The sequence below is a fragment of the Myxocyprinus asiaticus genome, chromosome 15 (genome assembly GCF_019703515.2).
Source record: "Myxocyprinus asiaticus isolate MX2 ecotype Aquarium Trade chromosome 15, UBuf_Myxa_2, whole genome shotgun sequence".
Taxonomy (NCBI): Eukaryota; Metazoa; Chordata; class Actinopteri; order Cypriniformes; family Catostomidae; genus Myxocyprinus; species Myxocyprinus asiaticus.
Genome location: NC_059358.1, coordinates 29,082,884 through 29,108,002, shown reverse-complemented (window position 1 = coordinate 29,108,002; position 25,119 = coordinate 29,082,884). Strand labels below are relative to the sequence as shown.

The following is a 25,119-nucleotide window of genomic DNA, read 5'->3' as shown; positions in this document are numbered from 1 at the left end:
CACATGAGACACACACACACACACACATTATTCTTATTCTTCCAGCATTTACAATTTAACTTAAATGATCATCTTGTATACCTACATAGGAAGTATTACCCTGTTATAACCAATCCCTTTAGTAGAGCTCATACCACAGTGCAACACTAGAAAGTCCTTATGTAAAACGTGTGTTTATGTTAGGGATACATGTTAGCACAATGTATATTCCAAGTTTTGAGGTCTTGTAGAACATTGCAACAAGTTGTACAAACAGTTGTTTAACTGTTAAATAATTCAGCAGCTCTCATGGCAGCAATAAATATCTCTTTAACATAAACATATACTCTACAAGATCATTCTGATACTCGTCAGTAAATGCAATATTTACACTGCCGTAATTAATAAACAAAAGTTAAATAACTCTTGTTTAAAAGTAGAACAGTCTCTTTAAGAGTGAGTTTACAGTAAAAGCCATTTATTTGAAATAAGTTATCAAATAAGGATAAATAAAATTGCTTATAAAATATTCATTCTGTTTCAGACAAGTCAGGTGAACAGATATATGTGATGATTTATAATGGATTATAAACAGACATTATGATAAATAATAACAGGCTCAATTAGGGGATGCAAATCAAACTTTTAGCAGTCTCATGTCAACTGATACTCTATCTAGTTCCCATAAAGGCAGTGCACTGTTATGCATTATTAGACACACTGAAAAAGACAGCGAATGGATATGTCTAGTCATGACAGCAAAAACATTCCATTTAAATGCACATATCTAACTAACTATTTTTCAGGCTTCAATAACAATGATAGCTTTTACTTTGACTCAGCTAATAATTTGTCCATTATCTGTATTATACAGGAAAACACATTCTCTTTCAGTGGGCTCAGGCCTGGCCCCCTTTTCCCGTAATTCACACATAGACACACACACACACTTTTCTTTCATGTTACTCTAGCAATGAGTCCATTGTCCTCTCTCTCTCTCTCTCTCTCTCTCTCACTGGCACAGAGTTCTCTCTCCACATCTAACAGCTGTCATCAAATGGCTTTTGTATGTCTTGCTGAGTCCTGTCATCCAAAACTTAAGCAGACGCACATTGTCCTCTTCCGCAGGTCCCATGGCACCCAGCAAGGCTAAAACCTTCTGATTGTCTTCTTTACCTCTGCCATCCACCTTGGAGAACTTAAACAACACCTTCACTTTACTGTAACAGAGAGTACAAGTCAAACAGGAAGTGAGAGGAAGCACAGGGTGTAAGAATGGGAACAATAGACAGAGAAGAGGAAAACAGGACAAAGAGGAAATTAGTAAGATGCGAGTTGAAGAAGAGGGGAAGAAGGAGAATTTCGAGAACAAGCAATAAAGAGATCTATTTGAAGGAAATGTAATAAAAGCACTCTGTAATAGTACATCATGTTTCATTTTTGCATAGTGTGAACTGTTCAACTTTCTTTTTATAACTGTATACAGCATAAGAAACTGCTGAAATATCAATTAATGCATTTAAAGCAACTATTTTGATATGCAGCTTTAGTGGGACTGTGGAATAGATATGTAACCAATGACTTTGAGAAATACGTCTAAATTGAAATAGTGATCATATGTAAAGACAAAATGTGCATTTACTTCATCCATTCCTCTTTCAGACAGAGTAGGCAGAGAGAGACCACCTCTACTGATAGATTCTCATTAGATAGAGCCACTTCAATCTTATTCAATAGAGTTGGACCTGAGAGAAAGAAAAAAATATAGAACTGAATTATTTAAAAAAAGAAAGTGTATTTTAGGTAATGTGAAAGCTTCTGTGTTAAAGGAATAGTTCACCCAAAAATGAAAATTCACTCATCAGTAGCCTAGTTTCCATCCACTTTTCGCACTATTTTGTTATCAACAAAGTAAAAATGCGTAAATAATTTTTTGCGAAATCTGCCGTCTTCTACCTATTTTCATTCAAATGGCCTTTTATCGATAAAAATGGTGTGTGTGATGACGTCATGCCTAAAAAAAACTCTTTGTCGCATAAGTTTTGGTTTAGCGCAAAAGAAATCTGCCCTGAAGCCGTTTCCATTCAGAAATGTGTGTTTATCGCTAATTCGCCTCCCAGATGTCCCTCATTTTGTCCTCCGAAGTTTTGGTAAAATGGGGAAAGTATTGAGACAATTCACTGAAATTAGCCAGCTTACTGTCATTTTAATTTCACAAATAAAAGCAATCAGAAGAGGAATTGCAATCAAAAGAGAGCAGTTGCCCTTCTGATATGACTGTAATATTGGTCCTGATGTTGCGCCTATCGCAGGTTGCCACCGGTTCCGACCCGAAAGCGAATCGTCATGGCCCTGTTCAAGCTGGCAACTGCACCAAGTAGAGGGGAAACTTTCGGTCTTAGTATAAGGACCATCCATCCATGTGTATATATGCTGTGTGCACAGCTATGAAAGAAAAACTGATGCGGTGTAATTTCAGGGTTTATGATACATTCCTGATATTCAATAGGCTATTTTGAACAATCATCTAATCTAAAGCATTGCCAACATAACTGCATTATGTCCCGTATATTTGTCCCACAACTTGTAATGACCAACTGAACTTGATTATCATCTAAAATTAATTTTTTGCTTCAAAATGCAGTTTACATTTTCTGAAGAAGCTCAGCAAATGCGATCCGAGGTAAAGAGGGTTAGATTTAAAATATTTAAACATTTTAAAATGTTCAAAAACTGGTTTTCTGAAAGTAAACTCATTGGACAAATAGTTCTGATAGTTTATAGTCTTGAAGTGTAGAAAATGTCATTCAGCCGACTTTATTAGTCTCCAGAACAGGGTACGGCTAATTTAAGTTTGTGTAAAGAAAAGGCATATATAGGTCTAAAAATATATCTTTTTTCATTTGGTAATTAATTATTTTATTTAATGCTTTATTCATTTGGTAAGTTATTTAATTTAATACAGGGAATTTTGCCGGCATTTTTTCAAAAGTAAGCGAAATAATATTTTTATAGCATTGGGCTATATGTTAATGTTCCAAAAAAGCACACTGAAGCTATTCTCCTAGTATTTCATATTTATTTTTCATTTAAAACATCTTTGTGCACAGAAATTATGTTTTTTGTATTGCGGGCTAATTCCGTGACTGCCGTCTATTATTTTGAATGGTGTGAAAAAGCAACTTTAATATATAAACAGATGTCTACCGCGATTAAATTAATCACAAACAGTGGCCATTCATTTGTTCTCCGTGCACTTGTTGATGTGCATGATTCAAGATATTTGTGTTGGCACTCCTGGAAGTGTCATGTTTGCATTGATCGTATCTTTATGCCGTTCAGATCAATCCATAATCACGTATAATGAATTGGCTTTCAAGGATGTATACCATCCTCATGATTAACACAGGCTAAGGATTGGGGTAAACTCTGTCATGTGACACTATATTGTTGCGTTAATGGCAATTTTCTCGACAAAAAGTGTTTCCAAACCAGTTTTTCGCAACATTTGATGTATTGACATAGAGTTTATGCGCTAGAGTTAAATGGAAAAATATTATGTCGACACTTGTGAAATTTTAGCGATAATTTGCGTTTCCATCAGCTTAATTTTGATGCACTAAAACTTTTTTCGCAAAAGATCCTTGGATGGAAACGTAGTTATTTGCTCACACTTATGCTGTCCCTGACTTGTATGAATTTCTTTCATCTGCTGAACTCAAATGAAGATTTCTAGAAGAATTTCTCAGCTCTTTTGGTCCATACAATGCGTGAATGGGTGCCAAAATTTGGTTAAATCAATGTCTTCAGAAGTAATATGATAGGTGTGGGTGAGAAACTTTCACATTCTTCTTCTTGTGTTTTTGGTGATACACATTTTTCATGCATATCGCACCCTATTGGAGAGGGAGAAGAATTTCTAGCAAAAAACAACTTAAATATTGATCTGTTTCTCACCCACACCCATCATATCACTTCTGAAGATACAGATTAAATACTTTATGATACATTTATGTGCTTTTTGGAGAGCCAAATTTTGGCACCCATTCACTTGCATTGTATGGACCTACAGAGCTGAAATATTCATCTAAAAATCTTCATTTGTGTTTTGCAGAAGAAAAATGATGAGAGAATTTAAATTTTTGGGTGAACTATCCATTTAAGCTAAAGCCAAAGTATATCTAAATGCTATAAATAATGTGTCTTGTTTCAATATGCATTTGAATCTTGTGGCAATACAACTGAGTTTTGTGTCCAAGCATTTATTGTACCTTTGTCTGTTGATTGCGTGTTGGCACAGCTAATGTTGAACTGGTAGAGCGAGAGAATGTCATCATCCGAAACAGGATTTACACAACCACTCTCAGCGTTAAGAACGTCCACCAGCACTGAAAACTCTGAGAGATAGATGGAGTGAGAGAAAGAAAGAGGGAGAGGGCTAAAAGTCATTCGGTAATGCAGTGTGACCATGAGGATGCCCTATGAGTGCTAAATTTTGAGATGAACCAGACACTGAGTTATAAAACAATTTCACTGTGTTTGGAAAGAAAACAGTCACACAGAAGTTGAGAAACAGGCTGTAAATCACATTCTCACAAAGGACACCCCAAAAACCCTTTTTGAGGCCTCAACTACAAACTCCATGTGTTTGTGCCTTGATTAAAATGAAACAATGTTATAAAAAGAATACGTTCCCCTGAATGGCTGAATAAGATTATGAAACATTACTACTGCTAGAAAGAGGGCAAATTATCATTTGTCAGTGTGACTGATCTCAGTGTTGATGTGTGTGTGTTTAAGCCTAAAGCAAGTCAGCTAGGCAAAATCAAGGGGATGGGTTCAAAATACAAAAGGTTAATGGGTTAAAATCCCTCGGTTTGGGATGTTTTAAGTTCCATTTAATGAGGTGTTGAGAGAAGTAAACACAATATATTTAAACAGAAATATCATCTGTTTTATGAAAGTTAAATTAACCAGCTTTGTCTAGCATAACAAAGAGAAAAAGGTGTATGCTTGTAGTGGAACCATAAAAATTGCAGATTTTTTGCAGTACAGTAAAACACAGTACCTGAAGAGCTGACATGAACTGGGACTGGAACATCTGGGCTAAGGCCAAGGAAATTGCATTTATACGCTTCCTCACAGTGAAGACTGTATGGAACTGCTTGGACACAGTCAACTGGAACCATAGCCTTTAAAATGGTCAAAACTTTCAGTCAGAAACAGAAGAGTCAGAACAGAATCAGTTCAACATAAAAGATGGATATGTGTTGGACCTGCATCACTTGACAAGTGTGATGAAAATATAGTATACAGGTGGATAGGTTTTTAGCTGACCTTCAGCACATTAAAAGCTGAGTGGATAAGACCAGGGTCTGCACCTCTCCATATGACTTGGTTTCCCATTAGTACATGCCAAGCCAGTTGTTGGAAATCTGCATCACCTAGGTCCTGCCAATAAATCAAATACAGCATGGTAAGAATTCAGTGTAACAAAAAGGTCTCTTGCATATCAGAAAGGAGGCGGCGGGAACCGGATGAAAAATCACAAAGACTTTTAATCAGACACAACACAAACACCGATGCGCACACACACACACACACACCCACACAACTCCCTGTGCATCTCTCTCTCTCTCTCTCTCTGACTGGTGTCTCCAGCTCCTCTTTATCCCTCTCCCAGCTGATTGGGATGATTCAGCGCCAGGCATCCATCCTTGCGGCCCGGCCACGCCCTCCTCCTCGTCACATACCCCAATGCCTGATTCAGGCCGGGGAACCATCCGGCATGACTTACTCCCCCCCCACTCCACTCTCCCCATTCCTGGAGGGGAGGTGTTGCCCTTCTGGCCGTTCCACCAACAGCTGGTCTTCCTCACCTCCTGGGAACATGAGCAGAATGAGGGGAAGGAGAGGGGAGAGAGAAAGAGAGTCCTCGGCGAGCTAGAAGACCTCCGTCAGCGATGCCGTGCGATGGCACTGGACTCGCTTAGCCGTACCTCTGCCTCCTGGAGGTGGAAGCGGGCTCCTCCGCCCCCTGGTGGACCACATCGGTAGCCCGCTGACGAATTGCTCCAGTACCACCAGATCTCGGCGTCGCGTTTTTGAGCCAGCAGTGAGGTCTCCAGGACATTGTGGTCCTCCTCCAAAGTCCTGGGTTTCAGCACCCATGTAACAAAAAGGTCTCTTGCTTATCGGAAAGGAGGCGGTGGGAACCGGAAACAATCACGAAGACTTTTTTTGTAATTAACATTTTTTATTGATTCAAAAATACACAACAGAGAAAAACACAACACATACACAATGAATCAACATTTAATATTTAACCCCCACAAATATCCCTCCCCAATCACCAACCCCACCCTAACCCCCAACGAACACCCCTGTGGTTAGATATAATAATACACACACAAAAATTAAAAAATAAATATATATATAATAAACATACATAATTAAACTAAACTTCTCTCTCCCCATCCCCTCCCCAAGAGTCCCCCCAAACTGCTAAATAATTACCCCATTTCCTGACAAACATCCCCAAACCCCTGCCTTCTATTTGCCACCTCCTCAAAAGCTGCCACCCTCCCCATCTCCGCACACCACTCCGGAAATGATGGCGCTCCGTCCGACTTCCAACCCCTTAAAATAATATGTCTGCCAATCATGATACTGGGCAGAACCCAATTTTTTATATGTTTATCGCCGCCCCATTGCCCAAACTACAAAGTCTGGGGCAAAGTAAAATTTGAGTGCCCAAAACATCACACAAACAACTCTGAACCTTCAACCAAAATTCTTGGATCTTAACACACCCCCAAAAGACATGGGTTGTGTCTCCAACTTCTGATTGGCATCACCAGCAGGTGGGTGTGTCTTTAAGACCAAGCCTATACAATCTAGAGGGGGTCCAATAGAATCTATGTAAAATCTTGAACTGCATAAGGCGAACCCTTGCATCTCTAGATGCAGACTTGACATTTTTTAGAATCCTAGCCCACACTCCCTCCTCCAATACAAATTTAAATCTTTCTCCCATAATTTCTTGAGAAGTTGAAGCTCCATCCCCCAGACTCTGAATTAGCAGGGAGTAATACACTGATGCCTCATGACCTTTTCCAAAAGCCGTAATCACCTCTCCGATTAAAAGAAAAACCCACAGTTAACCTCAGGAGAAATACAGGCTGCTCTTGAAAAAGACGGTGTGGTTGTTTCAAGGAGCACAATACGACGATACTTGAACAAAAATGAGCGGCATGGCTGAGTTTCCAGAAAGAAGCCTTTACTGCGCCAATGCCACAACAAACAACACCTTGATGCACCTCACAGCTTCTGGCACACTGTAATTTGGAGTGACGAGACCAAAATAGTGCTTTATGGTCACAACCATAAGCGCTATGTTTGGAGAGGGGTCAACAAGGCCTATAGTGAAAAGAATACCATCCCCACTGTGAAGCATGGTGGTGGCTCACTGATGTTTTGGGGGTGTGTGAGCTCTAAACGCACAGGGAATCTTGTGAAAATTGATGGCAAGATGAATGCAGCATATTATCAGAAAATACTGGCAGACAATTTGCATTCTTCTACACGAAAGCTGAGCATGGGACGCTCTTGGACTTTCCAGCACGACAATGACCCTAAGCACAAGGCCAAGTTGACCCTCCAGTGGTTACAGCAGAAAAAGGTGAAAGTTCTGGAGTGGCCATCACTGTCTCCTGACCTTAATATCATCGAGCCACTCTGGGGAGATCTCAAACGTGCGGTTCATGCAAGACGACCAAAGACTTTGCATGACCTGGAGGCATTTTGCCAAGACGAATGGGCAGCTATACCACCTGCAAGAATGTGGGGCCTCACAGACAACTATTACAAAAGACTGCACGCTGTCATTGATGCTAAAGGGGGCAATACACAGTATTAAGAACTAAGGGTATGCAGACTTTTGAACAGGGGTCATTTCATTTTTTTCTTTGTTGCCATGTTTTGTTTTATGATTGTGCCATTCTGTTATAACCTACACTTGAATATGAATCCCATAAGAAATAAAAGAAATGTGTTTTGCCTGCTTACTCATGTTTTCTTTAAAAATGGTACATATATTACCAATTCTCCAAGGGTATGCAAACTTTTGAGCACAACTGTATCTAGTCAAAAGCTTCCCTGCTTTGACCCCTGACTCAAAACATGACTGTCTTGCCCTGAATAGCCAAAACTCCACCTTCCGCGACAAAATAGTATTATATCTATATTTCAATCAGGTAAATTCTCTGAGGCCATCAGACGACATTCGGTGCTTCAGCTCTGCCTCGGCACTTTTAATATTCCCTTCCAACTCCACGAGTTCTCATGCTTTGGATTTTTTGTGCCTTAAGTGCCTCCAAAGCAATGCCCACAGAGGATACTGAGGACCAGTTGGTCTCCATATAACACTGATTTCAGCCTTTAGCATATGTTGGAATTCAGGATTATGCAAAAGGGAAACATTAAAGCACCAGCTATATGATTTCTTTTTCTCCATACGTGGCAACACATCTAAACTCCAGGGCATGATCTGAGACTAAATTGTTTCCAATTGAGCAATCATCAACAGATGAAATGAAGGACTTAGATATAAAAAAAAAAAAAATCTATTCTAGAATAAATCTTATGGACTGATGAAAAAAAATGTACAGTCCCTAACAGATGGGTTCAAAAGTCTCCAAATATCTGTAAGACCAAGATTTTTACACATCCTATGAAGCGTCAATGTTGCTCTAGGGGTCTTACACACTTTTGCTTAACTATGATCAAGGACTGAGTCCATCAATAAATTAAAGTCTCCTCCTAATATTATTTAATGAGGGGTGCCAGCGGCTTGCAACATTCCTTTAAGATCTAAAAAAAGCCCTGATCATCAACGTTAGGTGCGTAAATATTAGCCAAAATCAAACTTTGCCCCTGAATTTCTGCTAAAACAATAATGACTCTTCCTAATTTATCTTTAATCTGTTTGAGACATTTGAATTGTAGATGTTTACTTATCAATGTAATGACTCCCCTGCTCTTACTTGAGCCAGCACTAAAGAAAACATGTCCACCACATATCTTCCCAAATTTTTCAGCTTCCTGCGGGGAAAGATGTGTTTCTTGAAGAAACACTATATCATATTTCTTACGTTTCAGAAAGGAAATAACCTTCCTTATTTTTATGGGGTGCCCCAACCCATTCACATTCCACGTGGAGAGAGAGACGATCCACTCATATTAATAATTTTTGACATTTGACATTTTGACATATAAGAAAAATTAGATTGTGTGTCAAAAATAAAATTATAACGGCCACATTCCACATTGGTGCAACAATCAACCCCAGAACTTTCCCCAGAACAAAACAAACAAAAAAAGAAAAACGTGCGCATTAACCCCGCGCACGACAGCGCCAACCGGCATCCATCCCTCTAAACTCTAACAGTCCATGTACGCCTACGAGAGCCCCCGTGACAACTTTGCCGTCGGATTGCTCAAGTCTGGTGTTTCTATACAAAAATTTGTAAAACAGAATTACACAACAGAAGATAATCTATAAAACAAACTCCAGCCAATAAGCGGAATAACACAAATAAACCTGTAGATTCATCCACTTAACTGTCTCAAAGGTGTGTGCCTCCACAAAACAACCTCCAGCCGCTAGGCGGGACCAGCACAAAATGTGACGAAAAAGGCGCCCAGTTTCCACAAACAGTCAAGAGAATGTTCAGCGAGTCAGGTCCACTAGGTGGCAACATGAAAATCACCAAATAGCTTACTCATTCCATTGTCTTCATGTAGGACAATGCTTGCTGTGGGTATGTAAATTCTCTACGGCCATCCTTAGTATCTATTCTCAGTTTGGCCGGAAACATCAGAGCAAATGCGACCTTCCGTTGATGTAAGAGTTTCTTGCATTCCTGAATCATTCACGTTTCTCTCTTGTCAAATTTGCAAAGTCTGGGAACAAGAAAATGCTGTGGTTCTTCTAAGAAAGCCTTCCTTTGCTCCTCGCCTCGTGTAACACGAGATCTTTATCGGATGATCTCAGAAATGTGGCCAGAATTGATAAGAGTCTGTCTCCCTCCACTGATCTCTGAGCTGGGACCCTGTGAGCTCGCTCGATTTCCAGCTTATTGCCTGTTATGTCAAGCAGACTCGGGATGAGCCCGTCTAGGAATTTTACCATATCTCTGCCTTCTTCGTTCTCATGAATCCCAACAATTCGGACGTTGTTTCGTCGATTACAATTCTCCAAATCCTCCAGTATTTCCCAGACATGCTGCAAATCTACCTTGGTCGCTAGCGTGTTAGCAGCTAATTCCCCCTCCGATGACTCCAGATAATCGATCCGTTTTTCAACATCTGACATTCTTGTAACCACCTCAGACAATTTGTCTCCATGGAAGTGATCAATCGACGTATTAGAGCAAGATCCTCCAAGTCTGCAACGACCTTTGTCAGCATTGCTGACACATTCATCAATTCATGGCGGATTTCTTTCAGTTCACCGTCCGAATTGAGTCCAGGGCTTTAGGCCTGCTGCTGAGGGGAATCAGCTTGAGCACGTAAGTGTCTTTTAATGTCTCCAGAGCCCGATGATTTTGAATTCTTTGACATATTGTCTTCCTAGAGCAGTTAAGAATCAGAATGTATTGAATCTCACCGGTTTATGACACAAATAGTATTATAACTCGCCGTTCACATGTCCGCTCCTCGCATGGTGTCACGTGACTCTCCTCAATCACGAAGACTTTTAATCAGACACAACACAAACACTGATGCACACACACAACACCGCGTGCATCTCTCTCTCTCTCTCTAACTGGCATCACCGGCTCCTCTTTATCCCTCTCCCGGCTGATTGGGATGATTCAGTGCCAGGCGTCCATCCTTACGGCCCGGTCACGCCCTCCTCCTCGTCACATTCAGATTTATAGTTGATGAACAAAATGTAGAGTTGTCAAAGGAGAAAACATTTCTTTACCTGTCTTTAATGTCTGAGCGATCTGAACTTTAGCCCAAGAAGCTCCTCTTGTTTCCCGTCATCATATTGAAAATCTTGCAAACTGTCTGATTGGTTGGCCTGTGGTTTAGACAAACCCCCTTCTGCACCATCCCAGGCAGTCATCTCTTCCTCTTGTTCTGTGGAAGAAAAACAGAAACTTTTGCTTTACAGGAATAGTTCACCCAAACATTTTTATTCTCTCATTATTCACCATCATGCCATGCCAGATGTGAATGACTTTCTTTTTTCTGCAGAACGCAAACAAAGATTTTTAGAAGAATATTTCAGCTCTGTAGGTCCATACAATGCAAGTGAATGGTGACCAAAACTTTGAAGCTCCAAAAAGCACATAAAGTAAAATAAAAATAATCCATACATCTTCAGTGGTTAAATCCGTCTTCTGAAGCGATCCAATCGTTTTGGGTAAGAACAGACCAAAATGTAACTAATTTTTTCACTGTACATCTTGCCATTGCAGTTTCTAGGCACAATCATGATTTTAAGGTCAATTACACTTCCTATTGCTTGACGCACGTGCAGAGCTATAGATGACGCTAGGAAGTGTAGTTGAGATCATGATTGCCAAGAAAACTGCTGATGTCAAGATCTATAGTGAAAAAGGAGTTACATTTTGGTCTGTTCTCCCCCAAACACTATTAGATCACTTCAGAAGACATGGATTACTTTTATGATGCCTTAAGTTTCAGTCACTATTGACTCACATTTCATGGACAAATACGTAGAGCAGAGATATTCTTGTAAAAATCTGCTTTTGTGTTCTTCAGAAGATAGAAAGTCATACACATCTGGGATGGCATGAGGGTGAGTAAAGGATGAGAGAATTTTCATTTTTGGGTGAACTATTCATTTAATCTTATTTTGCCAAATTCTAGATTGCAAAAGTCCTGTATCAATGTAAGCTTTACAATACACCCTTGGATTATACTAGGTCATTCCTATCATTCTGCTTATAAAAGATTAAATTTGAGTAATCATTGGATAGCTGTTTGTTTGTCAGGGTAGAAAATGTGCATCAGACACCCAGTTTTACAGTAAAAATCAATTTCTTAGCAGACACAGAAATTAATTTATTCCTACGAAATCAATGGTCTCCCCCATATTTTAGTCAGTACATTGATTTTACCAGTTTGTCTTTCAATGAGAACAAGTGTGTTTTCTGTGGGTGCTCCCTCTAAAAGCTTCTCCATCAACCGGCTGCCACAAGCTTTCAGTAACCTACAGTACACAGACAATTAACACAGTGAAAAAGAGTAGCGGGTTGGAAAAAACTAAATAGATATATGATATGTGCTTGTTTATTAGTGGTGCTTGCCAATGGAACCATCACTATTACTATTGCTCATATTTAGGGTTGGGGATTTGAACAAACACACAATTTGCCCCACACGTTTGTGCTACAGAAATGAATCATACCTCAGATCATGCGGTTTGTTGAGTAAAGGTGTGCTATTACTTTTCTAAACAATCAGACTTACATTTTTCACCTGGTGGATGATAAAACATTGACCTACATTGATAACTGATCATCATTCATAACTTAATTATTATAGAGCCATGGGGGTGGACTCCTTAGATTTGAGCCAGTAAAAATTGCCCAACATACCACCAAGAACACCTAGAAACTGCATAGCAATGCGCTAAAAAACACTCATAACACCTTTGCAATGTCCTGGTTCGTGCTTTGTGGTGACTAGTTTTCTATTCATTCTCAAAACATGATTTTTTTACTTGGCAAACAAAATGGCATACGATTTTAAGTCTTGTTTTGAGAGAAATCGAACCGAATTTAGTGTGATTTCTGGTTAAAAAAAAGAAAAAACTGTTTGCCAATGCGTTTAGAAAAATAAACTTAATTCAAAGGGAAAACAAGTTTATTTTTCTTATCCCATTGGCAGATTTTTTTTTTTTTTTCTTGTTTTAAGCCTAAAGTTCACTAAATTTTGTCAGATTTTTCTGAAAACAAGACTTAATTTCTTATGCAATTTTGCTTGTCAAGTAAATATTTCTTATTTTAAGAATTTTTCAATATTTTTACTGGAAAACAAGACAAAAATACTAATTAAGAAAATATCTTTTTTACAGCATTCAGAACACTGCATGCAGGGTTCCCCCTCTTTTAAAGGCACAATTTTCCGGGACATTTTTGTGCCCAACAAGTGAAACATTTAAGCAAAAACACATGCGTCTATTTAAATCAAGCGTTTATTTTGCCGTTTCTGTGTGATTTTGACAGTAGTTTCTCATTCCAGATAAGCAGTTCCCTACATGGCCCATTGCGATAATTAATCCCCTTAAAGCTGTGATTTAATTTAATAAATAATTAGTATGTGCTGTGCATTTCAGAGTGCTCTGCTCACTCTCATCTCACACACACAAATGCGTGCATGATGATCACGATGTTTTCAGTGTATGAGCACCCGGCTTCACACATTCATTTTTAAGCATGCAGCACTTGCAGATTATATAATTATTTAATTAAATCACATACTTTTGCAGTTTAATTATCACACTAGGACACATCACAATTTTCATTTGATTAATTGTGCATTCAAACATTCATTTTTTTCTCCAAAAATGTCATATTCAATGACTTTCTGCGTTTTACAGCTGATGCCATTTTTATGACTAGATTCCATGATTCTGTCTGCGTTTTCAGTTTTACATGTGGTAACCGTGGTATAAGCTAACTCAGACCATTGAATTATTGAAACTGAATTTGCATCCCGAGGTATTAAGGCCGAATCACCATGCTACCAACCCAGGGTATGAAAAAAATCAGTGGTCTGTCCTTCATTGTTACCTAAAATTTATAACTAAAATGTTTTTTGGTTAACAGCAATATTGGAACAAAAAAAAAATCTTATTTTGTATTATATAAATACTTAAACTATTTTGTTGGGCGATTCAGAGATGACAGCAGATGAACAGAGCATGTATGTGACAGGGATTCGTTCACTAAAATATTTTCCAGGACAAATACTTATTTTCCAGGACATTTAGGTATTTTTCTAATTTTCCATGACTGGAAAACTGCATTGCAAATTTACAGGGTTTCCAGGACATGAGGGAACCCTGGTGTGCTTTACACACCAACTGAATGAGGAGTGTAGACTGGCCCACAGGTTGTAGTGTTGGGTTAGGGATGTGAGCGAGCGAGCAGCATTGCCGCTGCGCTGATGGGGGGAACACTGTTGGAGGGAATGTGTTGTTCATACGCACAGCCCTCTGTGGACACACATCCTGCTCACTGTCAAACACCTGCAGATCAATGAACAAAGAGAAAGATGGGTAACTTTTATCATCCATGAAATTGCTCTGGCATGAGTTATAAATAAGTGTTTTTTTAAACTGTTAAAAATCACTCCCAAAACTTTGCAATGTGTATGTGGCCATGGAAAGTCAGCTTAATTTAAAGTTGTGGGTTGATAATAAACTTTACTACTTTACTTCAGATGAAAATGATCATGAAACAAAATGAGTCACAGGGCAACCTGAAATTGTGACAATGATACCAAACACAGTACTGACTAAACTTGTTGCACTATGTCTCACTCTGTTGTTTTTCCAACAGCACTGCAAGTAATCATCAAAGAGTTACTCTGTGAAACATTACTATACTAAAGGCAGTGGGGTGGTGTAGTCCAGCACCTTGAGTGCTGTGCTTTGTAGACTCTGAATAGTTAGCCACAAGTGGTGCAACAGGAATGGCCAGGAGTTGATGAGGTAGATCCTGTCCATGGCTACTATGACAATACTGTACCAGCGCTGGAAGCCAATTGTCATCAATTGTCTTTGATGAAAAATGTATGGGAGAAAACAAATCCATGCTGTTCATCCCCAAAGAAGATGGGCCCCTCCTTACCAGGACATACCTGAAAAGCAGAGCGATAATAATGGAGTCTTAAACAAGTACCATGTGGATACATCTAAGAGGCATATTCTGTCAATAAATTGTAAATTCATTGATATAAGCATTTAAAATAGTTTAAGTACACTCAATAACATGCATTTGTAAAAGCAATAACAGATATTAACAACGTAGATCTTCTACAAGCCTTCGGAAATGGTCAAATAAGCTCTGTATATATTTTTCTGGCTGTGTGTGACTCATGTGAACATGTACATACCTCGCAATTGAGGCTTCGTACACACGCCTGTTGCACCATGCCGAAGAGCTGTGGCTGCCGTGGGTGTTGTTGGCTCAGGTACCGGATTCCTGTCTCACAGTCCACACTCACAAAGCCTGGGTGAGATGCAGGTAGGGAACGACAGCCCTGGTAAGAGAGAGAGATGTGAGCAACTGATTCAATATAAGAGAAAATAGATATTGTAAAATAGCAGTGCAATCAATAAGATTCATTACTTCCTTATTTACCTTGCACATGTCAGCTCTTTGCGTGGCAGATCTGTTGGCTCTCATGGTGAGTCCCTCTCCATTCCCCTCTCGGTCCCCGTCACCAGAAATGGCTGAACCAGGCTGCGGAGGAGATGGAGAGGGAAGGTGGACAGCCTCTGTACAAAACAGAGTCCGTGGGCCATGGAGTTCACAGAAGTGGCAAAGGGCAACTAAAGCATTCATATGGATGAAATAGAAGGTTATTTGAGGATAAAAGTCCATGCAATATTATCACCGACTTAATTATCACCTACATCTTAAATGGGTGAGAGTACCAGCCAGGCACAAACTATACTTTTTTTATGGATGCATAATAATAATAATAATAATAATAATAATAATAATATTAAACAGCAGAGGGTCAAAGAGTTCACCCTGGCAGAAAATGTCACTCTTAGGAACTGCATTAAATCTAAAAAGCAATATGTGTACACTAGATTCACAGACATTTTTAAAAATAAATAAATAAACACAATTTCCTTACCTTTGTTATCAACTGGGTAGACCTATAGCACTGACTGGCAGTCTGCCACTAAACTATCAAAAACGAAACACTATAACAGAGAATACACAGTAAGTTATATACAAGCATAGCATGGTTATGAATGTTACTCACAATTTTATATTTTATTACTGTGCCTCACATACAGATAAATAGTACGCCATCCTCACCGATGTACGACTTACAAAATCGTCGCCTACACATGGTCGAAATTATTCGTTTTTATTGTGTTTACATCGTTACGTACGCGTCATGTGACGTGGAAGACACTGCTTGGAGCACATCATCAGCGCGTGTACGTGACACACAGATGGTCCTGTCTGTCAAATTGAACGCACATCGAAACGGTTCATTTAATTTACTAATACCTAGCTCATGTTCCTGATGTAGTTTCATGTTAAGGTCACCTATAGTGTGATGTACTAATGTCTCCTTTTAAATCAGTCGAATGTCTGTCTGAAAACTACAGTTCCCATCAGCCCCCGTGAGCTGAGGCCGGAAGTCAAGCTTGTGACCATTAAACTCGTTGCCATCACCTAGCAGCACAGTAAGTAAACTTGAAAATAACTATATTATAAAACGCACAGTAAGTGATACATATGTAAAATACAGACAGGCAGTGTGTTTGGCTATATAATGGTGTTGTTCAGTAAGTTTTGAGTTACATTGTGCCATTGATATCTTGTGTAGTTTTGAAGCCATTCGCACAGTATGAGTCAATTTTACTACATGATGTCATCCTGTACACGTTAAAGATTATTAACACTAACCGGTCAACTTCCAATACAGTGTGGCTTTGTGGGACTTGAGGTAGTGTGATTTATGCTCTCTCGTATTGTGTTTATGCTGTCTCGTAAGTTTTTTGATTGTTTATGGAATATAGGTAATAAGGATGTTGTTTACATATATTTATATATTCGTATGACTTTTTGACTTGAATGTTTAATAAGTTACACTTAAAACACGTTATGCCAAAACAATTGTATTATGTTGCTTTTTAAATGACTGTAAATGGAACGTATGTGTTTCAAGAAAGCTCAGTTGAAGCTGTCAAACATGGAGATTGAGGAAGAGAGTACAAAGGAAAACTTCCCAGAAGATTCTGACGAACAAATCCACAGAGGTAAGAATTCTATTAATAGTAATTAACAATTAATAACATTCTAGTTATTGATTGTACTCATCTTGTCATTTGAAATAAACTATATAAAATCGAGTATTTATTTAGTATAGTAGGTTATATTTTACAGCACGATTTTTATTTTTTATTTTTATTATAACTTTTTGTAAGTTTGAAATGTACTCATTCAGAATGGATTGAAATATACTAATTTGTCTATTTTCATCTTAACCTTTTATGTTACAACACTATTAACACAATAGTTGAAATGCGGGAGGCGAAAATTAATTAATTTGTTCACAGTGCATATGTACAAATGACCTGAAGATGGCAGTGAAAAGCCTCTCAATAAACTTTCAACAGCAACCGTGTTCATACAGTGTCCTCACTACAGCCCTTGCTAAGTATTAATTTATTACATACATTCTTTTAAAATGTTTTTTGTTAGTATGTATATACTTACTATGCGTGCAAAGAACCAAATAGAAAAACTCACAAAGAGAGGTCTGCTTTTCAACAGCAGTAGTCTTATGAGCATTTACAAGGAAAGCTATTATTGAGCTATTTTCAGTTTGAAATTTCTGGCCTTAAAGCCTGGACATTTATGAACTTGAAGCACTCAAGTTGTTATTTGTTGTTACATGGGTAGTTAAGGATACAAGGATGATGTTTCTACATTCTAGTTAAAGGTATGTTTGTTATGTAACAATAGGAGTGTAAAGGCGTAGGTGGTGGGTGGGGTTGAAGACATGAATTGAAACATGATGCATTGAAACATTTGCTTTTTAGAAGTTTAGTCCATCCCTCTTAAACTTGCCTGTTGTCTTGTTTTGGGTATCATTTTCATTTTTTCACACCACTACATGTCTAAAAAGGAGTGTGGGCAGACTTCGCTTTAAGTACATCTACCATAACTAATCAGTGAGCTATTAACTTGTATCTGCCTACAATCTAAATATATATACTAGATCTTAAAGGGTTATAGATTAACCCTTTATTTTTAGATTATCAACATCAGCTGATTATCATGTCCACATAGCCATTTAACAGAGTTGTAGTTCCCTATTCTGTCAGTTTCCAAAATGTAATGACTGAATTACATAATAATAATAATAATAATAATCTATATATATATATATATATATATATATATATATATATATATATATATATATATATATATATAATTATTATTATGTTATATTATATTATATTATATTAGCATTATAACTGCCATTTGCCACTCCATTCATCTGTGTAGATATTGGCCATAAAAACCTGTCAACCAGTAGAATGTACAGTTGAAGTCAGAAGTTTACATACACTTAGGTTGTAGTCATTCAAACTCATTTTTTAACTACTCCACAAATTTCATATTAGCAAACTATAGTTTTGGCAAGTTGTTTAGGACATCTACTTTATGCATGACACGAGTACGATTTTTTTTTTACATTTACTTGACTATATCACAATTCCAGTGAGTCAGAACTTTACATACACTAAGTTATCTGTGCCTTTAAGCAGCTTGGAAAATTCCAAGCCTCTAATAGGCTAATTGGAGTCAATTAGAGATGTACCTGTGGATGTATTTTAAGGCCTACCTTCAAACTCAGTGCCTCTTTGCTTGACATCATGGGAAAATCAAAAGAAATCAGCCAAGACCTCAGAAATAAAATTGTGGACCTCCACAAGTCTGGTTCATCCTTGAGAGCAATTTCCAAATGCCTTGAGTTACCACGTTCATCTGTACAAACAATAGTACGCAAGTATAAACACCATGGGACCACACAGCCATCATACTACTCTGGGAGGAGATGCATTCTGTCTCCTAGAGGTGAACGTAGTTTAGTGTGAAAAGTGCAAATCAATCCCAGAACAACAGCGAAGGACCTTGTGAAGATGCTGGAGGAAACAGGTAGACAAGTATCTATATCCACAGTAAACGAGTCCTATATTGACATAACCTGAAAGACTGCTTAGCAAGGAAGAAATCACTGCTCCAAAACCATCATAAAAAGCCAGACTACAGTTTGCAAGTGCACATGGGGACAAAGATCTTACTTTTTGGAGAAATGTCCTCTGGTCTGATGAAACAAAAATTGAACTTTTTGGCCATAATGACCATCATTATGTTTGGAGGGAAAAGGGTGAGGCTTGCAAACCGAAGAACACCATCCCAGCCGTGAAGCATGGGGGTGGCAGCAACATGTTGTGAGGGTGCTTTGCTGCAGGAGGGACTGGTGCACTTCACAAAATAGATGGCATCATGAGGAAGGAGAATTATGTGGATATATTGAAGCAACATCTCAAGACATCAGCCATGAAGTTAAAGCTCGTTGCAAATGGGTCTTCCAAATTGACAATGACCCCAAGCATACCTCCAAAGTTGTGACAAAATGGCTTAAGGACAACAAAGTCAAGGTATTGGAGTGGCCATCACAAAGCCCTGACCTCAATCTGATAGACAATTTGTGGGCAGAACTGAAAAAGCATGTGCGAGCAAGGAGGCCTACAAACCTGACTCAGTTACACCAGTTCTGTCTGGAGGAATGGGCCAAAATTCCAGCAACTCATTCTGGAATTAAGTGAATGTTTTCTAAGATTAAATGTCAGGAACTGTGAAAAACTGAGTTTAAATGTATTTGGCTAAGATGTATTTAAACTTCTGATTTCAACTGTATGTATATGTGTGATGTTATGATTTTACTGTATTTTTCCTCCCTTTTCCTTTCAATACAGATGAGACAAAACAAGAAATGAGCAGACACAACATTTGTCAGCACTTCCTCTTGGGCAGATGTCATTTTGGAGACAGATGTCGACTGTCTCACAGGTCTGTCAGTCACTCTGAATGATGGCAGAGAGTACATGAAACAATGTCAGTAGCCTCATGCTAGGCACTCTTTATCTCAGAATATTTTCATTGTAGAGGGTTGGAAGAGTAGTTGTGAGTCTTGAGAGTCTTGTAGTTGAAAGATGTAAATTGGGATAGGTCCTGGGAATATTCGTTGAAGCTTCTAAACTGAGTTAATAAATAATGCATCTCTCTTTCCTGACTTCACAGTGTGCTTGATGTCCCTCAAAGCACACAAACAGAGGAAAATGACAGACTGGTCACAGAAAAGCAGAGCAAGCACCGAAAAAACAGAAAAAAGATGAATAAGGAAAAGAAAGAGCAGCAGCATGCAAAGATTGAGCGGGAAGGTGTGACACTAAATTCAGTGATGAAATCACAGTGGAAAAAAAATTGCAGAAGCACTTTATCTTCCATATCTGCCGCTCATGACTAATAGTTGATCTTCTTGTCCCAGGGATGAAGAAGAAGCCACGCATGCGTACTGCCGATGATGTCATATCCAGAATTCTATGGGACTCCTCAGTCGACCCAGCTGATTTTATGGTCGGTCACTTGGACCGGTTCCTCGGGGTGCTGGAACGCCCATTCTCTGAATTTTCATGGGATGCTCAGGTGTGTAACATCAAGGCCACGTTCATGTGAATCATTATCATGTAAGAAACATATCCTCTAAGTCTATGTGTGCTCAAAAATCACAAGATGTAAATCGGTCTAAGGTGTTTTGAGATTCGTATGTCTCCCTTAAAGGGATAGTTCACCCAAAAATGAAAATTCTCTCATGATTTACTCCCCCTCCTTGCATCCCAGATGTGTATGACTTACTTTCTTCTGCAGAATACAAATGAAGATTTTTAGAAGTATATTTCTGCTCTGTGCAAGTGAAGGGGTGCCAAAATTTTCAAGCTCCATAATCCACATAAAGGGAGCATAAAAGTAATCCACATGACTCCCAGAGGTTAAAGCAATATGATGGGTGTGGTTGAGAAACAGATGAATATTTAAGTCATTTTTTATTCTCCTCCCTGCCCAGTAGGGTGTGATATGCACTAAGAATGTGAATCACCATGGGAGACTGGGTAGCTCAGTGGTAAAGACACTGGCTACCACCCCTGGAGTTCGCTAGTTTGAATCCCAGGGCATGCTGAGTGACTCCAGCCAGGTCTCCTAAGCAACCAAATTGGCCTGGTTGCTAGGGAGGGTAGAGTCACATGGGGTAACCTCCTCGTGATCGCTATAACGTTGTCCGTTCTCGGTGGGGCGCTTGGTGAGTTGGCCGTGGTTGCTATGTCTCCGTGGTAACGCCCTCAACAAGTCACGTGATAAGATGTGTGGGATGATGGTGTCAGATGCGGAGGCAACTGGGATTCGTCCTCCACCACCCCGACTGAGGCGAATCACTACGCGACCACGAAGACTTAAAAGCACATTGGGAATTGGGCATTCCAAATTGGGAGCAAAAAAAAAAGGAATGTGAATCACCAAAAACAGAATGTGAAAGCGAAGGAAAACGGACTTAAATATTGATCTGTTTCTCACCCACACCAATCGTATCGCTTCAGAAGACATGGATTTAACCACCAGAGTTGTCTGGAGTACTTTTATGGTGGCCTTATGTGGATTTAGGAGCTTCCAAAATTTTGGCACCCATTCACTTGCATTGTATGGACCTACAGAGCTGAGCTAAACGTCTAAAAACCTTTGTTTGTGTTCAGCAGATGAAAAATGTCATATACACCTGGGATGGCATGAGGGTGAATAAATCATGAGAATTTTCATTTTTGGGTGAACTAACACTAACACTTGTTTGTTACTCAATAGGTTTGTGACTGTGACTTTTCTGAGGAGCTTGCTCTCCCTCGTCACAGGATCCAGTACTTCAGCTATAAAGGTCAGCGTGTGTGGGACAAAGACAGTCGTACTGACAGGGTGTTTGGTTCCACGGGGCAGACTATTGTGCCTCCTTTTGGGGATGAGGATCAACGACAAGGTGAGACACACCTTTACAGTTTTTTTGGCCGAGAAATAGGCTCTTAATACTCTCCTTTTGCCACCAGTATTGTGTTCTTCAGTTTTCAGCAATTAGTTATAGTGATATAAAAAGACATTGTTGATTGGTTGAAGATTTGTTTTTATTACTTTATATCAGATGACAGACCTGATATGTTTCGTTGTTATATGGGAAACACCATATTTGACGTGAACAAAGCTTCTTTTTCTTTCACATAAAATTCAATATAAACTGAGGTCCATTGTATTTAAACATTCATTATTATTCTTAAGTTTGATTTATTGGAATTTACTCAATTCTCAGAAAATTTAACACCTGACGCTGGACAACAGGAAGAGACTACCAACATGGAAGATGTTTCAAATGACCTAGAGCAAGCAACTTCAGAATTTTCTAAAGAACAGGATGATGTTGTAACTATACTTACAACAAACAAACATGAGCTGGGAAATGCAGTAGAACACTCATTAGCTGAAAATACTGATAATGAATCCTGTGTTAACACTATACTTTTGCAAGATGAACTTCCAGTTGAAGACAAAAAGATGCAGTCTACTGAAGATCTTGGTTTAACTCAGTTGGCAGAGGAATTATTGATTACTCAGAAAGGAGAAGAACGCACTGAGATAAAGGAAGAATGGAAAGACAGCTGGGATGGAAAGGGCGATAAAGAAACAGAGTCTATATCCATACCGCAAGAACCACGGTCGAGCCGCCCACCACGCAGACCCACCCACTTCATTTGCTTCCGCGTGGATTCTCCCGCAGCTCTTCAGGCCTTCCAGCGCATTCAGAGGAAGGTGTTGTCGCATATCCCTCAGTCAGAGCCACTCTGGGTCAACACGGCAACCTTACACGTCACTCTCTCCTTGCTTGTGCTCAAGGGCCCTGAAGAAGTCAGTGCTGCTGCTGAACTCCTGCGCAACACAATCAGAAACTCCCACAAACCCCCTATATCTGTGTACTTCACCACAAAACTAAAGCACTTTAATGGGACTGTTCTCCACGTGACACCTCAGCCCCTCTCAGATATCCAGAGCCTGAATACCCCTCTGCAGGAGGCCTTCAGTGAGAAAGGCTGGCTTCATCGCCATTCACGATGCCCATCGTACCATCTCACCCTGGCCAAAGCAGAGGAGCGCTTTACAGAGAAGATGTTTGAAGGGATAGGGTCAGTGAAACTGGCCAAAGATGTAAACTTTGGCAAGCTAGAAGTAAATAAACTATATCTTTGTGTGAACGGTCAACCCAAAACAGAAAGTGGTTTCTACAAGGTTGTATGTGATGTGCAATTACCCAATGTTTAAAGTGCTGGGTTTTATATCATCTGAACTCAGGGATAATTAATATAATCACGTTAAATACAGGATATATTTAAAATGATGATATCATGATAATTTTAATAATAATGATTGTTCTTAAGACCAATGATCTTATTCTTGTCCTCCTAATATTACTCATTTATAACCCATGTTTAGATATTGTATAGGTTTCCCAATTAATGGCTGCCAAATTGTATTGTTTTAAGAAAATTAGACTATTAAAATTCTTTTAAAAATGCTTACAATCAGCCCTGATATAATTTTGTTGCATTAAGAGAAACAAAGAATTGTGTTTATATTCTTTCTTTGCAAACAAAATGTATTTTATTAAACTTAATAATAGTAACACTTAGGCCACGTTCAAGGTTGAAAACTTTTTTTTTTTTTTTCCATTTCCTAACGTCATTGTTTAACTAAGTATGTGGTAGAACGTCTCAGTTTTCAGTGGAGTAAAGCGCCATTCCATTGTGGATGTGAGGTGTAAACGTAGCTAAATCAATGAGTTTTCATTGCATTATTTATATATTGTAGTCAGTGTCAGAAATTAACTTTTTTATTAATGAGTAATATTTGCCTCTGAATTTGTCTCCTCTGTCTCGTTCATTGAGTCAATTCATTAATACATTTTCAAAACTGTCAGTTTGTTCCCTATTATCCTGAAGTTCAAATAACATCTAATTTTATGCCATAATATTTATAACTAGGACAATAATGGAATAAGAAGAACTATGTCCAATGTTACAAATAAAAAAATAGAAGAATTAATTACAAGGCCTTTTTGCATTTTTGGACTGAGCCCCTCTTAATTTCTGATCCTAACTGTAGTTTGTTCCAAGATAATTTTACTGAACAGCTTAGACACTGGAATGCAGTTCAGTTGAGTATGAGGTAATCCTTTACAATAAGGTTGTATTAGTAAACATTTATTAACTCAATTGTTAACATGGACTAACAATGATAAATACTTTTACAGCATTTGTTAACCTTGGTTAATGTTAATTTATACATATAGCAATATTTTTTTGTTAATTAAATGTTGTATACATTAACATTAGTTGCAATAGTGAAATAATAACTAACTGTAACAAACACTGAACAAAATTATTTTGATTAATTGTTAAAATTTACCAATATTAAACAATTCTGTAAAATGTTTTTGTTCGTTGGTAGTTCATGGCACCTAATGCATTAACTAATATCGATGAATAGAGCGCTCATGTAGTGTTCTCAAAATTTTTATATACCGTATTTTCACACACACACACACACAGTGCATGCTCTTACTTATGGTTTGTGTTGTGCATGATTAGACTTACAACAAGATCTGCAGTTTAAACGAAAAATTTGATAGGTCCTGTTCAGTCAATCTTTCTTAGATGCATCTAAGTGGTTTCAGTCCAGTCCAAGGAAGTTATTTTGGATCACTTATGAATTGGATGTTAGGATGAGGGAGTATTTTTTGTTGAAAGTGGACTGCATATAAATAAGTAATACACCATGTATTTCAACTGTTTTTATAGCACATGCTTTAAATTATGCAAGATCTAACAAACAGCTCTGAACAGCTGTACCCTTGAATGTCTTAAACCTAGTGTAGTATTTAAAAAAAAAAGAGATGAATTAAACTAAATGAAGCATTCTTAGGATAATTTTTTGATTTTTAAGAGTGGGTTGCATGTGTGTGTTACAGTAGCAGCACTGTATGAGATGTCACTGGGGAAGTCTTGCATACATAATATGATTTCCTCTTTTCTTCTGGATACTGGCACGCTATACAAATATGAGTGGTAATGCAGTCTCTCTTTCTCTCAGTCTTCCATTCTTTATCCCCGTGCCGGTCCTCTCCCACTTTCTCTTTCAGTGACATAGAAAAACCAACACCACCCTCCCTCTCTTATGCATT

The 25,119-nt window shown here is 38.5% G+C and overlaps 1 protein-coding gene and 1 pseudogene across 4 annotated transcripts; one reads left to right on the top strand and one right to left on the bottom strand.

Moving 5' to 3' along the window:
• Positions 1 to 40: 40 nt before the first annotated feature.
• Positions 41 to 15,590, bottom strand: LOC127452890 (folliculin-like; annotated as a pseudogene).
• Positions 15,591 to 16,203: 613 nt separating this feature from the next.
• Positions 16,204 to 23,454, top strand: leng9 (leukocyte receptor cluster (LRC) member 9). 4 transcript variants are annotated; one of them, XM_051718734.1, is made up of 8 exons: positions 16,205 to 16,456; positions 16,942 to 17,032; positions 17,333 to 17,433; positions 19,769 to 19,862; positions 20,094 to 20,233; positions 20,341 to 20,498; positions 21,705 to 21,873; positions 22,198 to 23,454. In XM_051718734.1, the coding sequence occupies exons 4-8, from the start codon at positions 19,786 to 19,788 to the stop codon at positions 23,199 to 23,201; spliced, it is 1,548 nt and encodes a 515-aa protein (XP_051574694.1). In that variant the 5' UTR covers positions 16,205 to 16,456; positions 16,942 to 17,032; positions 17,333 to 17,433; positions 19,769 to 19,785; the 3' UTR covers positions 23,202 to 23,454. The 4 variants fall into 4 exon arrangements, with proteins under 4 accessions (XP_051574693.1, XP_051574694.1, XP_051574696.1 ...); XM_051718733.1 differs by lacking the exon at positions 17,333 to 17,433 and having other exon boundaries at positions 16,204 to 16,456; XM_051718736.1 differs by lacking the exons at positions 16,205 to 16,456; positions 17,333 to 17,433 and having other exon boundaries at positions 17,015 to 17,032; positions 19,769 to 19,907.
• Positions 23,455 to 25,119: the final 1,665 nt, after the last annotated feature.

Coding starts and splice junctions, on each gene's coding strand:
- leng9 (XM_051718733.1), top strand. CDS start 16,966: ATGGAGATTGAGGAAGAGAGTACAAAGGAAAACTTCCCAGAAGATTCT. Junction 19,863..20,093: donor AGATGTCGACTGTCTCACAG/GTCTGTCAGTCA, acceptor CTGACTTCACAG/TGTGCTTGATGTCCCTCAAA. Junction 20,499..21,704: donor AATTTTCATGGGATGCTCAG/GTGTGTAACATC, acceptor GTTACTCAATAG/GTTTGTGACTGTGACTTTTC.